The following is a 27,134-nucleotide window of genomic DNA, read 5'->3' as shown; positions in this document are numbered from 1 at the left end:
CAATGGAGAACACCCCCATTTAAAACAGTCAATGTAGTTTGCAAGCTCAGGCAGAGACTGTTTTGGCATGAGCTTGACTAGCATCTGTTCTACAGAAGCTCAGGGGCCAAGTCCAGACAAAAACTATAATCCACAGCAAAGAGTAAAACTGCCAATGAGTCCAGCTCTTGCTTCTTTCTGTAGGAGTGCATTCTTTCCTAGGGCTTGAAAGCTCCACTTTGCACTGGGCAAAACCATATGCCCTGGGAACATGAGAGATTCAAAAGAACCCTCTTGTCAAGAAGATAACCTGCCTTCTGTCCCTATAGCAGTAGTGTTCAACTGCATAATGCAGTTCTTCCACACCATTGCTCTCCACAATACCACTCCAGTCACAAACCACTCCAGCCTCTTGGTATCCAAAAGGAGCCAGAAATAGCTCCTCTCCAAACAAGCACCACACCACCAAGAGAGTTGTTCTTGCAGCACATTTTACAGGGAAGTTTGACGCCCCCACCTATCCTGCTAAGTAATTCTACCTTTAGGGAGAGCACTAAACACCCAGCTCTCAGGCTAACCACTCTGCTCCACAGCTCTGTTTATGCTATGAAAGTGTTCCCACTTCTCAGAGCTCTCCAGGCTCAAGGTGCCTAAGCTGCTGCTGCAAATAATCATAGAATCATAGAATGGTTTGGGTTGGAAGGGACCTTAAAAGTCACCTCATTCCAACCCCCCTGCCGATGCCCCTTAGTGACTCCAAAGATAAGGTGCCAGACCTAGTATCAGCCAGCCAGCATGTCCCCAGTCACCTGGTGGCTGTACCCATCTCCCTGCACAGTTATTGTCACCCTCCATGATACAGTCTGGTTTACCCTCACCGTACCCGAATTTTTAATGTGGTACCCAGGGTAGACAGAAGAAACTGAACCAGACTTGGCCCCACTCACACAGCAGGAAAGCTCAGAGTCCCAGGACAGAGATTCAGGCACAGGCCACCACCCACACTGCCAACAGCCTGCTGCTCCCTCCTTTGGGAGGGAGATATCGGCTTCAAGGCTGGGTGAAGAGCTTGGAGCTCCTGGCTTTGAGCACCGCTTCGTGCAGCGGCACGAAGGGTTGCATGCCCCATGCAGGAAAGCGATGAGCAGTAACAGAGCAGCGGGGATTTGGCAGGAGCAATGCAGCCGCTTGTTGCAAGGGACCGGCTGGGGCTGCCGGGTGCTGCAAATCGCTGTTGCCACCTGCTGGCACCAGCACAGAGCAAACCAGGCTGGCTTCCAAAACCTCTTCCCTGCCCCAGAGCCACCAGTGCTCCCTGACAGCACGGTCAGCACGGCGAGGGCGCTAGGAGGGCTCTCCATGTGAGGAAGGGGGAACGGGTGGAAAGGCCTGAGCTGCTGCAGGCTGAGCAGCAGGCTCGTGTCCCCATCTCACACACCAGACCAGCTGCCCCATGCCCCAGGGACATTTCACAGCAGGCCATACCACACTGCTCTGCCCAGCTCTCCCAAGGATACCTGCACAGCCTCTCCCACAGCAGTGTCATAACACGTTTCTCAAGATGGACAGAACAATGCAAATCCGGGTATTTTGAGTAATTAATACAGAAAAATCTATCAGTGCTTGAACCAACCATGAAGATTTCACAACCCAGAGCAGGTAGGATGTAGAGTGCTAGCTCTTGAGGACCTTCCCTCATGGTTTGTTTTGGCCATAAATAGCTGGAGCAAGCCTGCAGTGGTACTAGACACTGTCTACTGACCAGCGTTCTTTGCTTTTATCAGAACATGGGGTTCCAGACTAACCTTCACTGGGAGGAGCATGTACAAAGGGGGGACAATGGAGCTGGGGAAGGGTCTGGAGCACAAGTCTGATGAGAAGGAGCTGGTAGGGGCTCAGCCTGCAAAGAGCTCAAGGGCAACCTCCCTCTGCTGCCTGATAGGACATGAAGCCAGGTGGGGGTCGGGCTCTGCTCCCAGGGAACAAGGGACAGGACAAGCGGAAACAGCCTCAAGTTGTGTCAGAGGAGGTTTAGATTGGATATTCAGAAAAAATTTCTTCCCCAAAAGAGTGGTCAGCCTCTGGCACAAGCTGCCCAGAGTAGTGGTGAGCTCACCATTCTGGAGGGAGAGTGTAGGTGTAGCACTTGGTGACACGGGCTGGTGCTGGGGGAACAGTTGGGCCCAATGGTCTGAGAGGGCTTTTGCAGCCCATAGGATTCCATGATTTTGTGTCTTACCACACATTTCCATACCCACCCACCCCCTCACCCCTGTCTGACCCAAGCAGGTATGCAACAGATGGGAATACAGTAATACAACTGCAGCATTTTTACCTTCGAGTAGGAAGGCAGCTCTGAGATGTCTTGCTGAAAAGTTCCTTGTTCTCCAAAGTATAGATCAAGGGTAGGGGACATCAGGAGAGAAGGTTACAGGTGTTCTGGTGATTCACTACACACTCCATAGCAAAAGGGAAAAGCAGAGTTACTTTAGTGGGACATTTAAGAACATGTCAGACAAAGCTTCTTGTAACTATTCACACCCTTCTCTGGACTTCATAGAAACATAGCCAGGTGTGTCAGCTCATTGGGCCAAAGCTGTAAATACCTGGGTCAGGATTTCTCTTATATATGAGAATTATAAAGGTTGTCTCAAGCAGTGTTTGTTCCACACTGCCAGCAGAAAACATCAAATTTTTTAAAATAGCTGCCTTTTTACAGAGAGAAGATTTATAACACATCTCTGATAAAGGCTCCAGTTCTGTGGACAGGAAAAAGCAGACTCCATGGGCACACAAAACTTGCCATGGGAATGGGGACTGCAGCACAGCTTACTTGTAAGTAGCTTTCATAATTGATGTAGGGTTTAGGGGCTGGGTGTTGAGCAGAAGACTTATTTAAATATTACATTTTAATGTCACCAGCTTTTAACCAAGTTTTTTTTATTATTATTATCATTCAGGAGGTTAATCCCTTTGCTTTAACAGAAAGAACTAGAAAAGGGAGAAGGAAAAAAGTAACAATCTTATCCTCTTGAAAAATCATACAATAGAGAAGACTTAACTTCTAAAAAGCAGTAAGAAACCCTAACAATAGAAGAAACCCCAAACAAGAGATTCCTTTGTTTTTCAGCTTGATTTCCCCACAGAATCAAGGTTAAGGCAGCCATTCAGCACACACAGCAAATATATGAGCTTACATGTGTAGGTATTTGACTTGTCCCTACTCAAAGCTCTTGACCAATTTTAAAAAGCACGGGAACAGGAGTAGGAACACGGAAAGCATGAAAAACATAAATTTTTGTTGAAGCAAAAGTAAGGACAGGTAAGAACTTACTCATACTTGCCATGAAGGCAAAGACTAACCAGCATGATCAGAATTAGCACAGAAGGAAGGGAGAGCAGCAAGGCTGGCTCAGCCCTGAGATCCCCCTGCTCCATCAGCAACAGGGGACTCCCTATCATCCCCACCTGCTCTAGGTACAAGGTAATCCTCCATACCACCCCAACAGACCCAGGAGGAGCTTACTCTGACAGCCAGAGGCAGGAGAAAACACAGTCCTGCCCAAAGTTCCCTTTCCCACAGCCCTGTTTCCCAGGGCCAGGTGAAAGCTGTAACCCTGAACACTCAGCAACTGAAGTCTTGTAGGCTTGGCCACTCCAGCACATAACCAACTCTCTGGTGCTTTCCTCTAGCTGAAATACCTCCTCTTCTGCACTTGCTTAGCTGGCTTTTTGCAAACATGGATCTCCTGGAGGCAAGGACTGGGTTTCCTTCAGTGGAGGTAGATGGTGCAATGCACAGGTAATTTTGGGGTACTAAAGCAAAAATTATATCTACAGACATCCACAACTTGTAGTATGATTGTTCTGTAGTCACAATTGCTAAAATAAATGAAAAAAATAAAAGAGGGAGATCCAGCCCGCTAGGAATACAGCACTGACTGAAAACCAGAGAGCAAGACTTTGGTTTCAGTTGATACATTCTGGAAATAAAATGGAGGTGATGATGGATACAAACATGCCATAGACAACCATGGAGAAGTCAGGCACACCTGCTTCCCCAGAATCAGCATTTGTTTCTGTATTCTTCTGAGCACATTAATAATCCTCTCCCCTACAAAACAGGCCCAGAAACAGCTGCCTGACAACAGAGCAATCATCTCTAGTCCCTGTACCCCCAGCTTGTCCCAGACAAAGTGTCCAAAGTGACCAGCTACTGATCCATAAATGGTTTCCTCCAAGTGGTGGCCAGACCAAAATCCCACACACAACCTCTCCTGTCCCAGCCATAGAGCAACAGGCTACGAAGCGGATGAGGAAAAACACCAGCCCACATTTGAGTTCCTCTGTGTCCTGTGCTCCTGAGGCAGCTTTAGCAGTTTTAGAAGGAATTGCCATGCTAACCCCACATGACAATCACCCTTTTGAAAGACTTATCCTGAACTGACAAAACCAATTAATTGCTACTCCTGTGTGTATGTTCAGACTTGGCACATTAATTAACGTAAGTCCTCTGCCCTTCTGTTGGCCTCATGCCAACAGTGGCTGAATTAATGACTGTCCATGTGCTAAGAGGTGGAGAGCTGCGGCATTGAGGTCAAACAGTCATTAAGTAGCATACACAGGGACTCAGGGAACAGCTCACCCCTTGGTCCTTGCTACAGTGGAACCAGAGCAGAACTTCACTATCCTTCCTTTCATGGTTCACATGAAGCTTTGGTTTCTCTGTTCATAGATCTAAGTAAAGGTGCCATGCTGGGATAGTAAAGGTGCCATGCTTGGAAGAGGGCTGTTTATGAGACAAGATGGTCTGATTTTGTGGGGCTAGAAGGCTGGTCCTGCAGGTATAAACTCACGGCCCCAGCAACCCAAGGATCCTATAGGCAAGAGCTTTGTGCAAACCTCCCAGTGAGGTACAGCTGATTTAAATACAAAACCAGAATCTCACTGCGGGAGTTTTTGACACCTGTACTCTATCTATTTGATGTTTTCACTCAGGTACCTCAAAGTGCTGTTTGATTTGATAGGGGGCAGAGAAACAGAGAGAAGGGAGACGGATGGGGGAGGCAATGCAGGAGGGAATAAGAGGACTGTGGGGGAGCTGCTGGCTGCTGCCAGACCCATCTGTTCACGCAGCGACAGCTCCAGGGCTGCTCCTCTCGCTACAGCTCACCTGTGCTCCAGGGCAGCGCCAGCTCCCCATTAGAAGCAGCAGGTTGTGATAAAGGCTTTGTGTGTCGGCGCCACGGAAAACCTGTGCCTGCTTTGTTCACTGCGGGACCGGCCTTAAAGCTGCCTGGCAAGCGGCTAAGAAAAAAAAAAAAAATTTATTCCTTTGAAAAACGTGAATCAGTCACTGACATTACAGCACGTGAAAGAAAACCCAACCCTGCGGCTGCTGAGAGCGAGGCCATGAGGGAGCTTCCGTCCCTCGCCTGTCCTCCTCCCGCTCCGCCGCCTCCCCCGGGGTCTGGCGTGCCCGGGGGTGGGGAGAGGACAGCCCCTGACCCTCACGGGCAGGAGAACAGCTGAGGGCGGGCCTCCCTGGCGTCACCCGGCGGGCTCCCGGGCACAGTCCCGTAAGGGCTGGCGAGAGGAAAGCCCCGTGAGGCTGGGCTGGCAGCACAAAGCGACTGCCCCGCCACCTCCTCCCCGTCACTGCGGGGCCGCCGGGCCGGGCAGCGCCCGCCCCCCGCGCCTCAGGACTCCCCGCCCCAGCCACCCCCGCGCCGCCGCCCCGCCCTGCGGCTCCGCCCCGCCGCTGCGCGCGCGGCATCCTGGGTATTGCAGTCCAGGAACTCAGTCCCGCTGCCGGGTTGCGCGGCGTGGAAACTACATCTCCCGGCGTGCCGCGCGGCGCGGCCTCCCCCGCCGCCGCGCCGTGTTGTTGCGCCCGGCCCGGCGCTCCCCCCGCCGCGGCTGGTGTCGCGGGGCAGCCCGGGGCGGCGGCGGCTCCGTGCGCCAGGGCCCGGCATGGCGCTCCCGTCGGTGGCGCTGCGCTGCCCCTAGGTGCGGCGGCGCCGGGCGGGGCGGCCGTGAGCCACGGAGGGACCCTGAGGGTGCCGGGCGGGGCGCGCCGAGTAGCCCATGATGGCGAGGGGAGCGCGGGAGGGGGGAGAGCTCTGAGGTGTGAGGTGGGACGCGGTGTCCGTGACGGGTGTGGGGATAATGTGGGGCCGCGCCGGGACGGGGGGTGCTGGGGTCGGGGGCCCTGGAGTGGGCTGGGCCGGGGCTCAGCTGTTGCTGGGGTGCAGGGGAGGGCCGCTGAGGAGAGGCCGGGGTGGTGCAGGGTTGGTGCTCCCTGAAGAGGAAGGTGCGTGCTGAGCAGCTGAGCTTTGCCAGTGGCCGTGCCGGGGACAGTGGGAGCGGAGGAGCGCTCTCAGTGAGGGGATTGCTGAGCAGGAGAAAAGGATTGTCTGAGGATGATGCTGGAGAAGATGCTGGGAGTGATGGTGAGGCAGAACTGTGGGGTTAGCTGTAGGAGCATGCTGAGGTGATGGTAGGGAAAATGGAGCCTGGGACTTGGTCAGTGTGTAACATTGGAGTGAGGCTCCTTGACGCATCTGGAAGGCATTTCTGTAAAGAATTGAGAAATGCGGTGTGCAAGGAGGGCCTAGCATGCTCAGAACGTGTTGGCAGGTACAAGTAGCACTTCAGCTCAAGGAGAGAAAAAAGATGCTGGTAACTCTTCAGGGGAATGAGCCAGCTTCCAAGAACCTCACTTGAGAACTATGTATTCTTGCTTGTCACAGCTGACCAGTGGAGAAGTCATCACTTTCCTGCTGTGCTGCAACATCCTAATCCTCCCTGATTTTGCAAAAACCCCATCCTGCAGGCATGGCTCACCTAAGAGAATTTGCTAGCCAGGTAAGTGGTGATTAAGAGTTTGTTTTAAAACCCTCTTTAAGGGTTTACATAATGGTATTTGCTCTTGATAAAAGGGTTTCAAACAAATAACCAGAAAATCACTTTTCGCCACTCTTTATCTCTGTTGCACAGGTCTCAGCTTACTCCTGTTAGCTGATTGACCTGTGTCTGACTCTGTACCTGGTGTTGGGCTGATAGTGATGTGTTAGCCATAAACAAAGTGAGTTCTTCACCCACTATGGAGGCTTTCTCTGGGATTAAGTGTGCACTTTTTAGGGAGATGGGAGTCATTGGCTTTCTGAGCATTTTTTGGAAGGAGAAGTCTAGAAATGGGAACAGAAAAACTGTGTATGCTGGCCCTGCCAGACATACCTTTCTAAAGTGTTCATGGCATTAGTCTCAGAAAAATGGTGCTTGTAACCTTGCTGCCTAAGAGGCAGTGATATTTGATACTGGGTCATAACTCTTCCAAGAGATCTCAGCCTCTGTGAATGTGGTTAAATGCTGCTGTTGTGATGACATTTTCACAAGAGGAGTGTGGAAAGATGATGCCAGGATTTGGGACTAAAAGCTAAACCATATTAATAGTATTGGCTTGCATCTTCTTCCCTCTGAATTTGGTTGTGTTTGATTATTGGCAGATGTCAATACTGAACACAGGTCTTCTTAAACCATGTTTGGGGGCATTATTCTGTTCTGCTCCTAGGTGCAGAATTACTAAAAGATTTAGTGGTTTGAGCTAATGCTCTCTTTGAACCTTTACTGATTTAAAATTGATTTGCAATGCATCTCAGTTTGCATGCTGTCTTTCACATCAACTGTTTCCCCAAAGTGTGTATGGAATTAAATGTAAATATAATGCCTGGCTGAGTCACTGTACAGGGAGAGAAGGGGAAGGATACTGTCTGATTAGGGCTGAGAACAGTTCTGTAGCTGCAGAGGAGGTTTCTCTGAAGCTTTTTTTTGTACACAGCATTCACTCATGAAGCTTATTAGCATTCTAGTGGTTTCAGCTCTGAATTTATTATGGAAATGTTAGGCATTCTCAGACCCTGTCATCCCATGACTGTCTGGTCTAGGAATAGAAAACCAATCTGTGTTGTCCATTCCTCCAGTCTTTTCAGGAATCCCTGATGTGACTGAGGCTTGCTGGGAGGGCAGTAGGAACTGGCCTGAAGTTTTCTTCACTGGGATTTAGGGAGCAGAGGGAGGTGCTGTGAAAATCAAGAGATTAAGACTTGCATTGGGCTGTCAGAGGCTTGACTTGTCTTTGATTCTCAGTTCTGGTGCTGATGGGCAGAGTTACCTCAGGCCACTGCCCAGACTGCTCTGCCTCTGTGGTGCCATTTCCCTGCCTCAGCTGGTTGTCTCCTCTCTTTCCTTGGCTCCCTTTGCTGTGAGCAAACAGTGCTGCAGGCCTGCAGTCTTGGTCTGGAGCTATATCTGCCAGGGGATGTAGTTGTGTTAGCTACTATGTTTAAAGCTTTGATTTGAGCTCTGTTTCTAGATTTGTTGTTCCTTACCTGACCTTGGAGAAGCCATTTAGTTTTTTTTGGCTAAGTAATGCTTCATCTCCTGAAGCAAAAGATTACTGTCTGTGAAGAGAGTTGGGAGTTTCAAACAGTGTTTTTCAAAGTGTTGAAAAACTTCCCTCTTTTCTATACTCCAGAAATTCAAAACTGTCCCAGGTTTTGGCAGTTGTAGAGAGCTATGCACAGATTTCATATAGACAAGGAAGCTTTCAAATTGTTCTAGATACAAAGCTAGTTTCACCAGAGACTGTTGGTAGCCCAGAGGTGAGTGTTCATCATGGGAAGTTGGGGAGCAGAGGAGGCAATGAAGGAAAGAGAAGAGCAGATGAGTTCTATTAAAACCAGCTTCCTTCTTCCACTGTGTTTGGCAGAGGAAAATTATGTTTGTTTGTTTGGCTGCTTGGAAAGTGCTGCAGTCAGAAATAACTCTTAAATGTGGCTGTGGTTTCACATAAACCCTTTGAAATTGCGCTCTTCCTGGTCAGCTTCAGCTCATAAAGTATTGTGGCCTTTGCAATCTTCTGTTACAGAATTCTTTCATATAGAACAGTGATTCCAATTCCAACCTGCACCACATTAAGGAGTTCTCATTTCCAAAAGCGTTGAAGCACCCCTCTGTGTTTTTTGCAACAAATGCAGGCATGATTCTTCCTCTTGGAATATTTTGAGAGTAAGATCCAGCCGGACACAGCCCAGAGAGAAGATCTTCAGCTTGTTCAAATGGTGTTTGCTTCTGTTCCCAATATGCAGCTTATCTTTTCAGGCAGTGGCTTTGAAATGAGGGCAGATACTTACCCTTCTTCTCTAGTACTTATCCACATCTTCTCAAAGGCTGTGGCTATCATGTCTTAGCAGCTGTAGGTGACAGAGCTGCCAGAACCATTCTTTCCCCATGAAGCAGCTGATGTTACTGCCAGGCTTGTCTCATAACACACTGCAATTCCTAATAGCTGATGGCTGCAGCGAGTGGTTCTGTTTTAAAACATGGTATCATCACTCAGGATGGCAAACACTCCCACACCTGTCAGGACAGAGCATCCTTCTTTCCTGTGCTGTGAGATTGGATCCCAGAGGGCAGAAGTGGAGCACATTACTGGGAAATTGTCATCATCCCTGTCATACTTGTTCCCTTCCTGCACTTGCAGCTGAGCTGGTGCATTGTGTGCTCTCCCTCCAAAGCCTGCCCAGGCCTGCCTCAGCCATCTCTAGTGTCTGACTGCTCTCAGTGGAGAGGAACGGCCGGAGGCTTTTTGCTTCAGAACTGCTGTGTGACAAGCAGTCAGCCAAGGAAAAAGTGACAATGTGGTGGTCATCCCTTAACAGCTTTACTTGCAGTAGTAGAACAAGGAGCAGCTGCTGCTGACCTGGAGCTCCATTTTTCAGTTCTGATGGGTTCTGTGAATTTGGAAGAAAAATGGGAAGAACCAAAGCCGGTGAACACTTGTAAAGGTGGCAGGTCCTAATAAGCTGCTTTGGGTTATCTGTGCTCATTTAAGCAGGTATAAAGCATTTAATATGGATTCTGTTGCTTCCTACTAATGAAGTTTTCCAGGTGTGGTTGTAGCGCTGCAATTCCAGAAGATGGGTTTCCAGCCAGGGTGGTTCTCTAACAAGATGACTGGTACTGAGATAAGTCATATTTAGGAAAGGGAGGGGTGGTGCTTGTTACATCTCTCACCGTGGTGCTTTTCAGGTGTATTAGGGAAGGGGAGAGTCAGGAGTGCATCCTTCTCTCTCCTGACAGAGCAATTCCATAGCTCTCCATTCTTGGTGGAACTGCATTTGTGCTGCTATCTGATGAGTGCTGAGGCTTTTATGCCCACAGATCTGAGCATTTTTGTTTGTCAGCACAGGTCACCATGTAGTCTCTGGATTTTTTTTTTTTATGGGCAAGGGCTTTTGAACAATGTCCTGCAGACAGGACATGTTAGTTTGTTGTGGAGGTTCAGAGTTGCTGAAAATGCCACCTGGCAATTTCTTCTCTGGTGTCCACAATGGTAGTTCACAAGGTGTGCTCTTTAGCAGACAGTCGCCTGCTCGAATTGGGGATGGGCCTGTTTTCTCTTCCCTGTTTCCAGAAAGGGAAGAAATTCATCAGCAAACTGTGCTCCTCCAGCAGTGTCTGGAGACTGTAAATGTGGTTGGAATTACGCTGTGGCCCTGTGCTGGCTCCCTGGGCTCTTTCTTGCTGGGTCTGATTTTGCAGTTTTGGCCAGTGCATCAAGGGATGTTTGTCCTCAGACCCTCCAGAGAGTCAAACTCTTGCCTTGTCGCCTGTGAGCTCTAAAGCATTTCCAGGTCACTACTGGGAAGGTACATCCAGTACCTACAAATGAAGTGTCCTAATGTTTCCACCCTGATGGGAGTGGGCCTGTCTCCCTGCCCATTGTTTTCCTGAGTCCCTTGGGCAAAATTTTTGTCTGCTTGTCAGAAGTTTTGTCTCCTTCACAACACCCATCTGAATGTCTTTGTTCTACAGAAACCAGGATAAACCAACATCCAAGTCTGGAAGCTTGTTTACAAAGCTGTCCATGATTACAGAGCCTGCCACATAAAGTGGTGGTTGTCCCTAAAGCTGCCTGCCACAGCCAGTGCTCTTATGTTTGATTTCTTGATCTGGAGAAATCAGCCTAGTTCTCTGATGTGCTCTACCAAGCTGAGGCAGGGAGGGAGCAGTTGCTTCCACCTTGCTGTTTCTTAACTCATGGAAAAATTACATGCGAGGAATGTAGTTTTCTTGAAGGTTTGCTTCCCTGCAGTATTCATGTGAGTAATGTTTCTTTTCTGAGCTGAGCAGGTGCTTCTAGGGGATGATCCTCTTTCTCTTTTCCCTGATGTGTGGGAGTGGCTGATGTGTTGATAGGCATTTTTAGGGTGCAGTATGTCAGTGTGCACAGGAATGTCTGGGGGACTTTATTGCCCCTTCCTCCAAGTTGGTCAACAGGTGGAAACTGTTCTTGGTCTGTAGTGAGCTTGGAGTAGTCAGCCTGTTCTCCCTGCCAGTTGTCATCATTCTCATGTTGTCCCCTAATATTTCTGAAACTCAAATCCTCTTCCCCCCACCTCTCTCTTTCCAGTTTCTGCTATGTATCTCCAGTTCTTATCTTTGAACATCCCTTTTAGTCTGTTTCCAGTGCATTTGTTCAAAGTACAGCCTGTTTGGGTGTTGCTATGGATGCAAAAGGATATTTGGTTATCCTATATCTTGGACTGGAGTTTGTGTGGAAATCCTGTTGAGTGAGCTGCCTGTAAAGCTCACCTAGGCCTGGCTTATAGCAATGCACAGAAGGCAAACAACCTGTGATGCCAGACTGGCTTAATCATTAAGCAACACCTTGGGCTGCTCAATGATGGCCTGCTGCTAGAACGTGGTGTGAGGTGGAAAAATGCAGCTTCTGTGTTCTCTGATAAAATCTGCCAACTCAAGGTCCTTGTGAGAGAGCACTCTCACTGGGTGACGTGTTGGAGGTGAGACTGAGAAATCCTGGGTGTGGAAAATTCCTTCTAATGGCTTGGCTGCTTCCTAAGGTCAGGCCATATTTTCCAGGGTGTTTTTCTTTCAAACTATTAAAAAAAAAGGCATGAAAACTAATCAAAAAGAGCATTTTAGTAGCATGAAGGACCTCCTGGAGTGCAGGTGGACTGAATTAAATAGCATGAGAAAGTGACTGTGATTTATTCCCTCTCTTACCCATACACACATTAATAAAGAATTAACTTTGCTGCTGTTAAAAAGTCAGTATTTCTCTGTTAGTAACTGCCTAGTTGATGTGCTTATCTAATGACGGAGATGCTATTTGTCTTTGCATCTGAGGATGCCAGCTAGAGAAGAGGCTGGCACAGAAAAAGGTCAGGTAGATGGAGTGTCCATTCTGCTCTTCTGCCTCCTCCTTGCTGCTGACCTTCCAAAAGATGTGAGGCTCCATCTGCAAACGTCTGAGGAGAGCTGGGCTGGGTGCTGCATGGAAATCAGGCTGCAGCAGACAAGATAGTAAATGTGAATTCATATTACTGTAACATTTCACCCTCCAGACAAGTAGGGAAGGGTGCAGATCTTTCTAATAATTTCAGTCTTTGAGTGCAGGAAGGCTAACTAGGGAAACATTTTTATGGCCTCTTGCTTTTGGCCATTGTCTTATCATATCTCCAAGAGAAAGCTGGTTCTGGTACCCCTTGCTGTTCTGTATTGAAATGTGAGCAGATGCTTGCTCATGGAGCTGCTTTGGCACCAGCTGGTGCCTGCAGTTGAGCAGCCCTGTCCCAGTGGAGCTGACACTTTCCATAGTGATATTTGCTGATATTCTCATGCTGGGCTTCCCTCCTTTTCCTCCCTTACTGTGGTCTGCAAGGTTGGAAAGCCTGTGGAAAATGTTTCTTCAGTTCTAATCTTGGATATATTCTGTGCTAAGTTTCTAAGACTGTTTAAGATAGGTGGGTATCAGGTGAATTTATCAACGTAGTAGGTGCACAGATACGGAGATGAGCTGTGTGGGTATGTGTGGTGCTCTGCAGCCTGGAAACTTAATGTAATTCTCCCATCTCTGCTTCATGGTCCAGCACTCCAGGGTGGATCCTGAGGAGCTGTTCACCAAGCTGGAGCGGATCGGCAAGGGATCCTTTGGTGAAGTGTACAAAGGGATCGACAACCGCACCAAGGAGGTGGTTGCTATCAAGATTATTGATCTGGAGGAGGCTGAGGATGAGATCGAGGACATTCAGCAGGAGATCACAGTGCTCAGCCAGTGTGACAGCCCCTACATCACCCGGTACTACGGCTCCTACTTGAAGGTAGGACAAACCATGGTGGTTCCTTGCCAGTAGTCTGGGAATGGGGATCTGCTCTGCGGATGCTGCAGTGGATGGTGGCACATGGCACTGCAAAGTGATGTGTGAGTGGCAGCATGGCAGCAGGGGCAGTGGTGGCTCTGCTCACTGCATTGATGTGCACTTAATAGCAGACTGGGCTTTGTGGCCACATGGAAATGAGGTGCACTGTACTTTGTGGTACCAAGAGCAGGACACTTCACTGGAGAGCAAGTTACTTGTTGAAGACTGAACTTTACCTGCTCTGACAGTTCTGGAAAGGAAGTTGTTGGAATACTTTTCCAGACTAGCACAGTGTTAAGGCAGTGCCACTGAGGAATTTATGCCTCTGAAAAAAAGAGGAGGTTGAAACTACTTCATCAGAAATGGTGAAAACAATATTAACTGAGTCTATGAAGGAGTACTAATACTGCTTCCATTGAGAGCAGGTTTAGGAATCCCTAGTGGAAGTAGTGTTTATCAGAAGTGGCCTATGTATGCTGGCTGCTGGAGATGAGTGTAACAGTGGGACTGCAGCAAACAGTTCCTGAGCTCTTTGGGTCCTGAATATTCCTCCTTTATTTTTCAAAGACCATAATGCATTTTCTCAGTCTTCTGCTGTAGTTTCATGGACCTGCAGTTTATCTTCTGTTGGGACCCTGTAACCTCAGCATGGAATCTCTTCTATGAGAAATAATAGTGTCTTGCTGATTGTACCCTTCATGCTGGCAGCTCTATTAAAGGTTGTAATGCTCCCCTGCCATTGCCAAGAAGGATTTATGCTGGATGAGATGTTGGAGAGATGTTGAAGGTCTCCAGCCTGGGAGTAAGTTTATCTGTGGGCAGTCTGGTGCCTGTAGGGGCACTTGCCCATGTAAAACTGGAGACTAAGAGTTAGAAATGTGCTAGAGGCAGGCAATCCCTGAAAAGAGGGAGCTTGGGGCTCCTTCCTTAAGCTTCTGAGAGCTGCAGTGTGCAGCATCTCTTGGATTGTGTACAGGACTACTCTTGTGTCTTGCTGCCTCATGGGTGTCTCACTTTTCTGTCTGCTTTTATTACTGTCTTTGCTCTTGATTTGTGCTCTTGCCTGCAGGGCACTAAGCTGTGGATAATCATGGAGTACCTGGGAGGAGGTTCAGCCCTGGATTTGGTGAGTAAGTGGCAAGTTCTGGACTATGAAAAATACTGACTGAAGACTTGGTTTGTGAAATGCCCATAAGACAGACATTCTCTTGCCACATACCATTGTATGGCAGCCCTGTGCCTGAGGGGTAAGCAGTGCAGGACAGACATGTTGGTTATGCTTATCCCAGGACAGAGGGAATGTTTTCATGGAGCTCAGCTGTCCCAGAACTGTTGTCCAGCATGCTGTGCTGCTGTATGATGGAAAGAGCCAGTGAATTGAAAACTGAGCACAGCCAGTTGGTTTTGAGCAGTGCAGATCTGTACTACACCTAGTCAGAGTCATGGTATTGCTCAGTGTTTGCATAGCTCAGTAAAAGACATGGTCTGTGATTAAGTTACCCCACATTTTGATAGAATACAAATGCAGAATTTACCCATAGGCAAAGGTCCATTGCACTGCATTCTGTCACAGAATTTTTCTCTTCTCTTTAGGACAATAATGCCCATTTTCCCAGAGAGATAACTATTGATGTAGGGAAAACTTCTGAGCCTACAGTGACTTGGAAGAAGGTGTAGTGGGGAGCTGTCATCAGCAGCAATTATCTGAGTGTCAGAACCTCAGCTGTTGCACTGAGAAGGCAGGACTTGGTTAGAGGAGAACTGATGGAAAGGAGAAGAGCTTTGATGCTGAACTCCACAGCCTGAGGGTTGATATCTCAGAGGCTGGAATTCAGTACTTGCATGCTGGCAGAGAGACCTGAACAGGAGAAACTGTTAAAATGTTCTGTTGGCCGATGTATTTCCAGGCCAAAGTGAGAGATGAACTACTGTTTGTTTGGGAAGCCTTTAACAGACTGATGACTGGCAGAATATCCCCCAGAGTTTTTCGATTGAATGCTGTCAGGTGCATACACCAGCATTCTGCTTGTAGCACACGCATCAGGTGTGCAAGAAGGTGCTTCCTGCTGAGTACGACCTGCTTGGCCAAGGTTTCCAAGTAACAAACTGAGAGCCTGGAAAATCCAAGGCATCAGTTACCCTCTTTTAAGTCACCTTTTTGCCTTTTGTCAGCTGAAGCCAGGACCACTGGAGGAGACTTACATAGCTACTATCCTGAGAGAAATCCTAAAAGGTTTGGATTATTTACATTCAGAGAGGAAGATCCACAGAGACATCAAAGGTAAGATTGGAGAGCTCAGCTCCCTTTCTTATAATGGATGTTAGTAATATAATACTCAGATTTATTATATTCGCCATAATCTGCAAGGTTTCAAAGACTGTTTCTCAGTGCTGCTTTTCTTGTTGGGTTGCTGTTTTCTGAATTTGAAGCTTGTCACTGTATCACAACTCATGCTTTTCATGTCTTTAGGGTTTAGAGTAACAGTAAGGATCTGTAGCTCTCCTCTGGCACTTGGAGTTTGGACAAGTCAGGGAGCTGAAGTGAAGGAGTCAATGAAAAACATGCTCAGATATTAGCTAACTCAGATATTAGCTGATACTTGCTTTTCTGCTGGACCCCCAGAGTGTGTGTGCTGGTTATTGTGGTTGTAGCTCACAACAGGAGTGAGCTGTCCTCATGCAGGGTTCACAGCCCTAGAAAATCAGGACAGCTTGTGTCAGCTTATCCTGTTGCTGTTTTTTATAGTCACTGGCCACGTGTAGTATAGAGAGAGCTGGCATCTGCCTCTCAAAGAGCAGTGTCCCAGCAAGCCCAGAGCATCCAAGTACTGCAGGAGGATGCAGGGACAGTGCTGTGGAGCTGGGCCAGGGCCAGATGCTCACTGACCCACTGCGGGAGGGGGTGTGAGCAGGCAGGGCACAGAAACCTCATGCAGGGAGAGTGGGAGAGAAGATTTTGTTGTGTATGTGAGACTGCAAGTTTCTAGCACTGCGAGATTTGTAGGGGTGTTGACTGCCAGTGGTGGGGAAATGCTGAAAGTTGTTAGGTAGAGTCTCAAAATGAAAACCCCCATTTCCAAACTTACACAGTGTAACAGTTGTATGAGTGAGAAGGAACTAGTACAAGAGTGGACTTTGAGCTCTTCAGAAGGATCTGCTATTTAACCTGTGCTGAATGCTACTTTGGGAAAAAAGTCAAGAGCATTAGAGACTCTGTTACCTTCCCTTCTCTGTGTGGCTGGGAGTCACATCTAACTGATGGTGTGGCCCTTCACATCTACACTCCCTGCTCCTGCCTTAGGAATATTTCCCTTCTCATCCAACAAAGTGCATGAGCTTGTTCCATGTTACCCAGTGGAGTTCAAAGCACAAGAATGGGTCTGAAGCTGGAAATCCAGGCTGAGGGTCATCACTGGGGTGAAAGTGGATGCCACAAGAGGGCTCTGCTCAGTATTCAGTTCTGTGTGGGCTGGAGGTGATTCAGAGGCCAGCAGCCTTAATTGCTTATTTGTGCATACAGCTGCCAATGTGCTGCTCTCGGAACAAGGAGATGTGAAACTGGCTGACTTTGGGGTGGCTGGACAGCTGACAGACACCCAAATCAAGAGAAACACCTTTGTGGGGACTCCATTCTGGATGGCACCAGAGGTCATCAAACAGTCTGCTTATGACTTCAAGGTGAGCTGGGAACAGGAGGATTGCTGCTTGGGGCTACTATGCATGGGGTGGTGAGACAGAAACAGGGATTGGAAGTGCTGCTTACTGCAGGAATTACTCTTTTCTGTTATGATGCAGAATCTGCTGGAGAAGTTTGTGTATTAGACATTAAATGCCCCATCTGATATATGTGATTTGCTGTCCTAAAACTGTGCTTTCATGTTGTAGAATTGTTCCTTTCTATTCTGTGTTCTTCTCTTTTCCAGGCAGACATTTGGTCCCTCGGGATTACAGCCATTGAACTAGCAAAGGGAGAGCCTCCAAATTCTGACTTGCATCCTATGAGGGTTCTCTTCTTGATCCCCAAAAACAACCCTCCAACACTTGAGGGTCACCACAGCAAGCCCTTCAAGGAGTTTGTGGAAGCCTGCCTCAATAAGGATCCTAGATTTGTGAGTATTGCTGCCCACCTGTGAATTTGGGTAAAGGCCAGCAGAGGTCAAAAATACCTTCAACAGGAAGGTTCCAGAATTGCAGAGAGAGAGAGAATTGCTGAGGTTTCAGGATGGACATGTCAGCCTGGCATGACTTCCTCATGAGGGGACGTGGAGGGGTGAGCACTGATCACTTCTCTCTGGCCAGCAATGGGACGTAAGGGAATGGTGTGAGGCTGTGTCAGGGGACGTTTAGGTTGGATATTAGGAAAAGGCTTTTCCCCCAGAGGGTGGTTGGGCACTGGAACAAGCTCCTAAGGGCAGTGGTCATGGCCTCAAGGCTGCCAAGAGTTCAAGGAGTATTTGGATAGTTCTCAGGCACTTTGTTGGGGATTGGTAACATTGTTGGGGGCTGTCCGGTGCAGGGCTAGGAGTTGGATTTGATGATCCTTGTACATCCCTTCCAGCTCAGGCTATTCTGTGATTCCAGTGTTTAGTGTGCAGAGATGCTTAGATGTGATGTGCTTTCCTTATCTGCTCCAGAGGCCGACAGCTAAGGAATTGCTGAAGCACAAGTTCATCACACGCTACACCAAGAAAACCTCATTCCTAATGGAGCTGATCGATCGATTCAAACGCTGGAAGTCAGAGGGCCACGGAGAAGATTCCAGTTCCGGTGACTCCGATATGTACGTACATGTTCTGCATGGAGGGATGGCCCTGCTGCCCCTGCTTGCCCCAGGGTAGCCTTCTGCAAACAGCTCAGGTCCTTTCCCCACCTGAGAGCTTACCTTTGAGCTTTCATTTGTGGGTGCAAGTGAGTGCTGCCTGAAGAGCCAGGCTGTTACCTCCTGTTCAGTGGGACTCTGTTCTCTGTTCTGGTCTTAGCCTGTGGAACCTCTTTGCTGAGTGTAAGGAATCAGAACACTGACACAAAACATTTAGTCTGTGTGTAACCAGTAGAACAGGGCTCTTATTGCCTGTATTTTATGCACCCTTCATTAACTAGCAGAGCTCCAGGCTTTAGCAGCTGTGGCAAGAGCTATGTTGGTGTGTATGTGTACTTGGGGGTAAATCTTTGCACTGCCATGCAGGACAGTCAAGTTATGGACCTTGGGTGGAGAAGGGCACTTCATGGCCAGAATGGCGTCACAGAGCTGCTCTTTACCTGTGGCAACACTCAAGTGACCAAGCAGTCAGAGAAATTGGCTTATGATATCTAAGTCTGGCCCTTGCATTGTGAGCTTGGGTTGTCTTGAAATTCTCCTAAATTTAACTAGGACTAGAAACTTCTTCAAGCTGGCTGGATCACAGAGGTGGTTTGGAAACATGATGTAGTGCTTAGCTCAGATCTCTTTGATGCTGTATAGATGCGGTAGATACTGAAGTGGTTTCTCTTCAGAATTTTTGTGGGATAGGGAAAAGCCTGAAGGCTTGCAGCAATATGGCAGTCAGGTGGGGAGACCTTGTGATTCTGGGAAAGTATGGGCAAACCCCCAATGTATGGAGCTGAGGCTTTGTCTTGACTTTCCCCTTTCCATTTACAGTGATGGAGATGCAGAGGATGGAGACCAAGGTCCAATCTGGACATTCCCACCAACCATTCGCCCCAATTCCTTGAGCAAGCTGCACAAAGGAATGGCTCTTCATGGTTCCCAGAAGGTCTGTGTGATGTCTGGTCTTTCTGAAGTGGATTGAGCTAACGTGAGCTTTTGGGTGTCCTGGGGAAGCCATCAAACCCTCCTCTTCTGTCTGAAATTTATTCCAGTCTGGCACCATGGGCTGGTGCTCCAGAGTTGCCTCTTCCACATTGTCAGGGTACTGTGATTTGTGACTTTTCCAAGATCTGGTGATGTTCTTTGTAATTCTGTGAATTCACCAAAGGCTGAGTAAATCATGTGCCCTTGCACAGCTTTTGCCTATGCTTGTAACTTCTTTTGTTGCTTTCCAGCCTACTGAGCCCATCAAGAGGCAACCACGGTCACAGTGTCTCTCCACACTTGTTCACCCAGTTTTTGGGGAGGTGAGTACAACCTTCTTGGTGTCTCTGCTGGTTGGAGATGAAGAGATACCTGACATAGATAAGTAAATGGGAAGGATTTGGAGAAAGGAGGTGTGGAAAGGTGTCTAGTGGGGTTAAGGGACTCTGAAGCATTTGTACCAGTCAGAGGGCTGGACTATATGTAGGGAAAGTAAGTGTGTCCAGGGCATGTCCTCATGAAAACACTTGAGTTTGGAAGAAAGGCATTACCCTTCTGGTAATCTGTGTTCTGGTGAAGATCTGATAGAGGAGTATCTGTCTCTTACCTGCATCTTAGGCTGATGCCTGAGCAGCTCCAGACCCTGATTTCCATGGCTGAAGTGCAGCTCTGGTAAGGGCAGATAGGTACTTGAGCTGTCTGTCACTCTGTGTGTCCACAGCAGAGTTACTGAAGGGAAGGTAGGTGGGTTAGAGCAGGAGTTGGCTTTGCTGGTTACTCAACCATTTCTTGATCTGCACAGACTGCTATTGGTAGAATGCCAAGACCAAGGAGTTCTCTGCCACCTAACTTCAGGAAGGCAGGCAGAGAAAATGTCTTTCGAAAACCTAGCCAATTCCCCTGCCTTGTGGTCTGGATAGGGATGTGGATTTGGAGTAAGAGCTGCCATTAATGACAGGATGGTGTCTGTACCAGCAGAGAGGTGACAGCTCACCTTTCCAGCTGGGTGATGTTGTCAGGGAAGAGGAGGATAATCATAAGGTGGCTCTTGGCTATAAGCTCTGGTTGCTCTTTCCAGCAGAAGGGTAGGAAAGGAGATTATGCTTTGGAAGAAATCAATTAGATGCTGCATGTCAGGGTTCTGTTCTTGAGATGCTGGTGACAGACACCCTTTCTCTGGTCCTGAGGAGTTCCTCTTCTGGATCCTGATGGCATGGCCCAGCAGAGAGCTGTGCTTTTTCCAGGCATAGTTTCTGGACTTAACTCTCTCTTCTCAGGTCTGCTGCTATATGGAAGGAGGGTTTGCTGCACGGCAGGAACCAGAGGTCATTCTGAAAAGCAGGTTCTTGAGACCACTCCACTTCGGAAATTGGGAGTTTTGTGCTCTACAGGCCTTGACTTCAGAGTCAGAGCATGAGGCCAGTGACCTGGCTCTTGTAGGCCTAGAGCCATGAGATGAAACCACATTAAAACCATGTTGGTTTGTGGTACAGTTTGTTTGAGCAGCACAGTCACTGATGTCTGGATTTCTGTTCAGTTTAGGAGCCTCCTGGGGCAGAGTGCTCAAGGCTGTGACTGTAAATGCATTTTCCTTACTCATCCTGCTGCACCAGTTCCAGGCAGGAAATGGCTTCTTGGACATTTCATTTCTGCTATTTTGATTCCCTTGCCCCAGTTTCTTGATCCCCCTTTCCTTTGATTAGACTTCTGCTGGCTCTGGAGAACTCATTGAACAAAATTAGGAGCAGGAAGGGTTCTGGGCAGTCTCAGAAATAACCTGGGTTTTGTGAGCAGTGGAGGGGGCTTGAAAGAAAACTTCTCCAGGTGAAATCTGCTTCACTGCTGCTTGCTTGTGTTATTCTTTGCTATTGGTAGGAAACTAGAACTGAAAACTTTGTCCTCCTCACTGTTGTATGGATGCATCTTAAACCAGCTAGGCTTGATCTCCTCTTTCCCTAAAGGGGCTGAAGCTGGGCTTTGTGAACGGAAATCTGACTGATACGTTCTTTGTAATCTTTTCCTGAATGTGCATTATTGGATGTTAACATTGAGCTCGTGAGGAGTCATTAACAGGTGTGGACAGCTGTAAATCTGGAAGCATTGTGGAGCAGGGAGGTAAAATGCCTTTTGGGCTGGATAAGGTTAAGCTCATGGAGTGCTCTAACTCCTGCAAGCCTCCAGAGAGCTTTTCTGCAGTGGGAAGAGAGCCCAGCACACACAGCTCCCATCACAGGCTGCTGGGCAACCTGAAATTCAGGGACTTGGCATCAAAAGGTGATGATAAATTGACTCCTTACCTCCAGGACAGACCCTGTGCTTATTCTGAGGCAGGCAGCCTTTGGTAGGTACACATCAAATCCTTGGTTTTAGCATCACAACTCTTTTTGGCCTAAGAAACCTGTATCCTTGATATGTAACTGAGTTGCCCTCCACGCCCCTGCCACCTCTGACTGAGCAGAGGAGCGTGTGGGTTGTTCCCACAGCTCTGTGGTAGGGAACAGGTGCCCCACTGAGGAGGCAGTGGCCCTTTTTGGCTGGGAACTGTTTGTTCCCAGCAGGGGACTTGGTGCACAGGCATGACTGCAGCTGGGGATTAGCATTCACATTGTTCTGCTTTCTGAGAAAAGGTGAGCTCCAACAACAGGAAAGGCTGATCCTAGAATTGAGGCAAAGACCTGCAAGGCTTATGTAAAGCCTTTTAATCAGCTGGGCCTAATGAGAGCTTAATTGAACTGGACTAGATGTTGCTTGTTCAGATGCTTGATTGTTGTTCAGCTCCTTGTGTGATAGTGCCCTGGGGAAGGGGCTGTCACATCAGCAGCTTGTGAGAAGAAGGTGGGGAACTGCTGCTGGGTTAGAAATGTAGGATTTCCAGCAGCAGACTCCTTTAGGCCCAGCACCAGTGACCTGTGAGGCATTCCCTCTCAACAGAGCTGTGGCTGTTTCAAATTAACAGCTGGAGACATGTGCAAATAGAGGCCTAGTCGGAGTGCAGTGACCATGAGAGATGTGAACAGATGAGGGAGGGTGCTGTGTGTGGAGGTCTTGGTGTGTGGACTTTCTTTCCCTACCCCTTGGGTAAAGCTGTCTTAAAGAGGAGCATTGGAGGCCAAGGGGCTGAGGATCTCTGTTGTGGCAGCTTTCTGCCTTGGCCTCCCAGTCACTAGAAGCAACTCAAGACATTTTTGTGGTTGTTAGAAGTTGTGGTGATTAACTCCTGGCACTGGGTATATTTTGCCTGTGAGCCTGTGTGTGTGTTGGGGTGCTGGGCTGTCATTAGCAGCAAAGGTGATTGTACTGCTTCAGATACACCTGGAGTTCCTTTGCTGTTATGAGTTTGCAGGGCTGTTGGTCCATTGCTTAAACATTTAGTTAGTTAAAGAGTGCATCCTGTTAGGTAAGGGCTTCAATTGATGTTAGTACCTGGAGGCAAATTTGAAGCTCTGACATGGGACTTCTACCTTGCTGACCTACAAATGAGCTCTTTTTGGTTCCTTTAAGTGGAATGTGGGTGCCCTCCTACACCTTGGTGGAGTCTTAATAAGAGGGAAAGGGCCTTCATGTCGGTGCTGCACTTGTTGACCAGTGCTTTCTGCAGCAAAATGAGGATCTAATGCCTTGTTTCTGGCTTGCAGCTCAAAGATAAGCACAAGCAGACTGGAGGCAACGTGGGAGCCATGGAGGAGCTGGAGAATGCCTTCAGCTTGGCCGAGGAGTCCTGCCCAGGCATCTCTGACAAACTGATAGCACACATGGTGGAGCGGGTCCAAAGGTGAGGAGTGTCTGAGGGTGAGCTGGGGCAGGGCTGGCACTGAACCAGCAGCTCCTGTGCTGTGCAAAGTCCAGGCAGACAAAAGAGCCTTCCTAGCTCCTATGGCACTTCTAACTGCTTTCATTTAATGGCGACAGTTCTTTTGCCTCAGAAGCCTTTCCTCACACTGGATGGGTTTCTGTAGTGTAGGTGTATGTTGTAGGGCACAGAAAGATGCTGCTGTTCACCTTCATTTTGCACATAAATCTGTGTACATATGGTGTCCTGCTGGTCCCATTACCCAGGCAGCAAGAACTGTGCAAAATCTCATTGGGATTGCTTCTGGGATAATAAGTTTCTGTTAATAAATATGTTTCATTGCAAGGAATGTGCTTTAAAGCGCTACATGCAGCTAGTCACTGCTTGCCCACCTTTAGGTGTACACAAAAGTGTACTTGTCCTGACAAGAATTGTTTATTAAATCAGTGAGGGAATGTAGTCTGGTAGAATTTAGTTCTTTGCTGGGTCAAACTTGGCTCCACTGCTGTCCCCAAGTCCAGTCACATCCATGTGTTGCAGGTACCATCATAGCTAACCTGGTTGCAGATTTATCAGACTTTATTTAACATGAATTTGGCTTTTCTCTCTTTCACAGCAGGCTATCATAAATCTCACCCTCACCTTACCATCACAGAAACTTTATATTTGGCTTCTCTCTGGTTAGCAGGCTGAAAGTGTTCTGTGCTCTGGCTGCCCTTACAAACACAACCCAAACTATACAATCTTTACACCCTTGAACTTAGGCTTTCTAAGCATTTCTTTCTGTGGGTTATCTTTGTGCCTCGTAACTCAAGTACCTATCGAATAGAACAGAATCATTAAGGTTGGAAAAGATTGAATCCAGCCTTTGATCACCACTGTGGCAGCTAGACCAGCAGTCTGACTGGTAGGCAGACTGAGCAGGAGGAGCACGTAGATGTGTGTGAGTGACTGCAGACAGGTAGATGTTTCAGCATCATTCACTTCTGTCAGCCTAGAAATGACACTGCTGGGCAGAGCAGAAGCACAGTGTAGTTGTTTTTTTGAGGGGTTTGCAGAACTTCAAAGACCTGGTCGCTTTCTTACCATAAAACATTAGTGCTGAAAACATCTTATTAGGTTGGAACTGAATCTTGAAAGCCTGAAGAAGTGTTAAACCACCTTGGCTTTCTGTTAAAAGTGCTGGTTTTGTCTGTCAGGACTGCAAAAACTGGCAATGGGAGTGGGGACAGACCCACCCAGCCTGAGCCCTTCCCGCACAGCCCTGCTGGTGGGTGCCTGTGGGCACCATTCCAGGCAGGAGCCTCCAAGAGCCAGCACTGAGCAGTTGTCCCTTGTTGACTCTTCCTTGCAGGTTTTCACACAGTCGGAACCACCTGACCTCTGCCCGCTGACACTCCTGTTCCCTGCTGCTCTTGTCAGGGGGGAAGGATTTTTTCCAGCTTCATAAGAACTACATCTCTAATCCAGACCACCATCTGTTGGATGTGACATTGTGATGGACCCCAGGACATTTCAGAGCCTTCATGTTAGCCGTGTTTCCATGATAACCCAGGGTGGGGTTTGCAATGCAAGTACAATTTAGACCTTTTGCAGAACCCGAGATGGGTGGTCTAATTGTTTTTACAATGTAATCAATGCAGTTTTTAATTGTTTTCCTACAATGGATGTGTCCATTTTGGCTTGGTTTGATTCACAGCTTGTTTCTGGTAAATGCCTGGCTGCTGGAAAAGGGGAGATTCTCTTCTACTGATATATGTTTCACAGGCAAGTCTGATGGGTTTAGTCTCCTGCCCTTCCTAAAGAAGTGTTTGTGAGCAGTCTGGTGTGAGTGCAGGGATGTTGGGAAGCTCTCCAGGCATTTAGGGCCTCTGGGAGAGTCGAAGCAGCTCTCCAGTTGCTCTGGAGGATCACTTCAAGCCCTTCACACACAAGTAACAACACTTTCCAGTGCTGCAGCAGCTGAGCTGATACACGGTTGCTCTTTCCCAGCCTGTCATTTCATAGGAGGATGGGTTTGCTGATTGTTCTTTTTTTGGCTCTGGGACATCATTTTGTATTAGGCCTTAGTTCACCTACTTCAGGCAACAGCAGAACTTGCCTTGGGTCCCCAGGGAGCAGAAGGCACAGTGGGTGTATTTGCTGTGGGAGCTGGTGGAGTTCCTGTCCTTGGTGCTCCTGGCAGCTGAAGTAGCTGACAAAAGCTGCCTGACAGCAGGCTGGGCACTGCTGGTCTGAGCTTTGCAGGCCCACAGGGGGCAGAAGGGTTAAAAGGGGAGTGGGGGGAACACAACAGCTGCAGACATCAGCAGGGCTTTGGCTCACAGGCCAGAGGGACACTGCGTAGCAGTTTTTGATGTAAGAGCCTGTGCTCTATAGGACGACATAAACTGGATGGCTCACAGCAGTTGTGGTAGGACTGGGGATTCCCAAAAGCTGCTCTAGGCCTCCGTCTCCTTCTCAGCCTTCCCTTTGTGGCTTTCTTCAGCCTGGGATCCAGACTCACTACAGCCAGGGCTCTGCTCCAGTTGACAAGCTGGAGTGGTGTTTGGTAGCAGAGAAATGGAAGCATCTACTGCTGTGTTGGCTGCTTAAGGTATCCCAGCAGAGCCATCCCCAGGAGTTTTCCTTTCTGTATCATACTAGTTTATAAAGCAAATTTTTAATTCAGGTAAGCACACGGATCTTAAATCTACATTTTAAAGATCTAGAAAAATAGACTTAGGAAAATAACCCCTGATAAGCTGGTTGCTTAGAGAACTGCTCTCTAACTGAAAAGAGATTCCCATGAAGTCAGCAAGAACTCAGTTACCCAGATCTTTCTGTCTGGGTGTTTGTATGTGGATGATATGGCTCACCCCAGAGCCACTGAGAACAAAGGCTGGAGCTGTTCAGCATTTTTTTAATGACAGGCCACTTGGTTAGAAACAAGGCTTGATTTTTGGTACTTAGATTCAGACCTGCAGATTTTAAGTGCTGGGCTGAAAGTAGCTCAGGGGGACCATATGTTCCCTGATCCTGGTGTATGGTGTTCACTTTACCTTATGCCTATCCTTTATTTATCCTGGTGGATAAATCCAGGCTCAGCAACACTATGAACTTGTACAGTCAAGAAGAGGTGCTGCTGTGGGCTCTCTGATGCAGAGCAGTGTCCTGTATGTCAGAGCTTGCAGTTAGGAAGAACAGAACAAACCCACTTTTCCCTCAGGAGGAGAAGTTAATGTGCAGAGAGGAGGCTTGGAGAGGGGGAAGGCAGAGGCTGCAGGCCAGCACAAGGGCCCCTGCTGCTTTTAAAGTTGCTGTTCACAGCAGTAGCAAACGGTGTTGATAGGTACCTGTGTCGTTACTCGCATGCTCTGCAGTGTAACGAGGAAACTTTTTCAAGGAAACAATCCCCACACCCTTCGCCCAGTATTCAAAGCAACAATGGGTTTAGTTTTCAAAAACATTGAAAGGGATCTGCCACTTTCAATAAAGTAACAAAACAAATGAGGCTGGTGTGACTGTGTTATTGGGGGAAAAGGATTGGTTCCAGCTGTTTTTCTCTGCATTCTTCTTGGTCTTCCCCCACATCTTCCTCATGCATCTATAACAGAGACCCCAGAGACAGAGCCAAGTGCTGTGTGTGCAAGGATAACGGCTGCAGGCACATCAGTCTTTTCTGCTGGCACTCCAGGAAGCCCACACTCTTGGCAAAGGTACAGCTGTGCACTGGAGCACACTGCTGGAGTTTGTTCATTATCTGCAGTCTTTAGACTCGGGCTGTGGGGGATTTCTGCCTTCCTCTTGGGCCCAGGTGGGGCAGGGTGTGTCCAGGCAGGTGGTGGAGTCTCCATCTTTGGGGATAATCCACTGCACAGCTGTGGCCCTGCATGAGCACAGGTTGAACCAGGCAACCCTGAGCTTGTGTGACCCCAGTGACAGAATGAACACTTTGGAGGTGCCACTTTAATTGTGTTTAAATTTAATTGTGTTTAAATCCTTCCCCAGGCAGGAACAAAGGTGAAGGGCACATCTCAGGTTGTGACCAATCTGCAGTGCTCCTCATCTGTTTTTCCCTTGGAGCCAAGAAGTGGAACTGATTAATGTACTTCTGACTGTGCTTTTGGGAGGAATTTTGCAAATGCCACGTGCTCAGCTCAGCAGGCTGTTGCCAGGACAGTGGTGATGAGCTGGCCTCACCTGCATCTGGAGGGCAGAAGCACAGGTGAGAATGCAGAGCTGGGTGGGTGGGTGCAGCTTGTAATTGGAGTGGTGCCTTATAAAAATGAAAGTCTGACAGCTACCATGCAGGCACTAACCCTGCCCAGCAGAGGCCCTGGCTCCTGGCACGCCAGCCCTTGTCCAC

At 48.2% G+C, this 27,134-nt stretch overlaps 1 protein-coding gene across 3 annotated transcripts; it reads left to right on the top strand.

Annotated features, from left to right (window-relative positions):
* The first annotated feature begins 5,868 nt into the window (after positions 1 to 5,868).
* Positions 5,869 to 26,275, top strand: STK25 (serine/threonine kinase 25). Of its 3 annotated transcripts, none has more exons than XM_021545438.3 (12): positions 5,869 to 5,988; positions 6,732 to 6,846; positions 12,936 to 13,166; positions 14,275 to 14,331; positions 15,378 to 15,486; positions 16,726 to 16,883; positions 17,129 to 17,314; positions 17,840 to 17,985; positions 18,844 to 18,958; positions 19,248 to 19,319; positions 22,632 to 22,768; positions 24,141 to 26,275. In XM_021545438.3, exons 2-12 carry the CDS (start codon positions 6,817 to 6,819, stop codon positions 24,178 to 24,180), a joined length of 1,281 nt encoding a protein of 426 aa, XP_021401113.1. In that variant the 5' UTR covers positions 5,869 to 5,988; positions 6,732 to 6,816; the 3' UTR covers positions 24,181 to 26,275. The 3 variants fall into 3 exon arrangements, with proteins under 3 accessions (XP_021401113.1, XP_085443719.1, XP_085443718.1); XM_085587593.1 differs by having other exon boundaries at positions 5,889 to 6,108; XM_085587592.1 differs by having other exon boundaries at positions 5,889 to 6,113.
* The last annotated feature ends 859 nt before the right edge of the window (positions 26,276 to 27,134 follow it).

This window comes from Lonchura striata, chromosome 9 (genome assembly GCF_050655825.1).
Source record: "Lonchura striata isolate lonStrDom1 chromosome 9, ASM5065582v1, whole genome shotgun sequence".
NCBI classification, from domain to species: Eukaryota; Metazoa; Chordata; class Aves; order Passeriformes; family Estrildidae; genus Lonchura; species Lonchura striata.
Note: the sequence above shows the minus strand (reverse complement) of the source record. Positions and strands in the feature narration are given on the sequence as shown.

Bases quoted from the DNA above. Each gene is read 5' to 3' on its own strand.
- STK25 (XM_021545438.3), top strand. From the start codon at position 6,817: ATGGCTCACCTAAGAGAATTTGCTAGCCAG. The intron at 13,167-14,274 runs GTAGGACAAACC...TCTTGCCTGCAG, and splicing joins ACTACGGCTCCTACTTGAAG to GGCACTAAGCTGTGGATAAT. The intron at 17,986-18,843 runs GTACGTACATGT...TTCCATTTACAG, and splicing joins AGTTCCGGTGACTCCGATAT to TGATGGAGATGCAGAGGATG.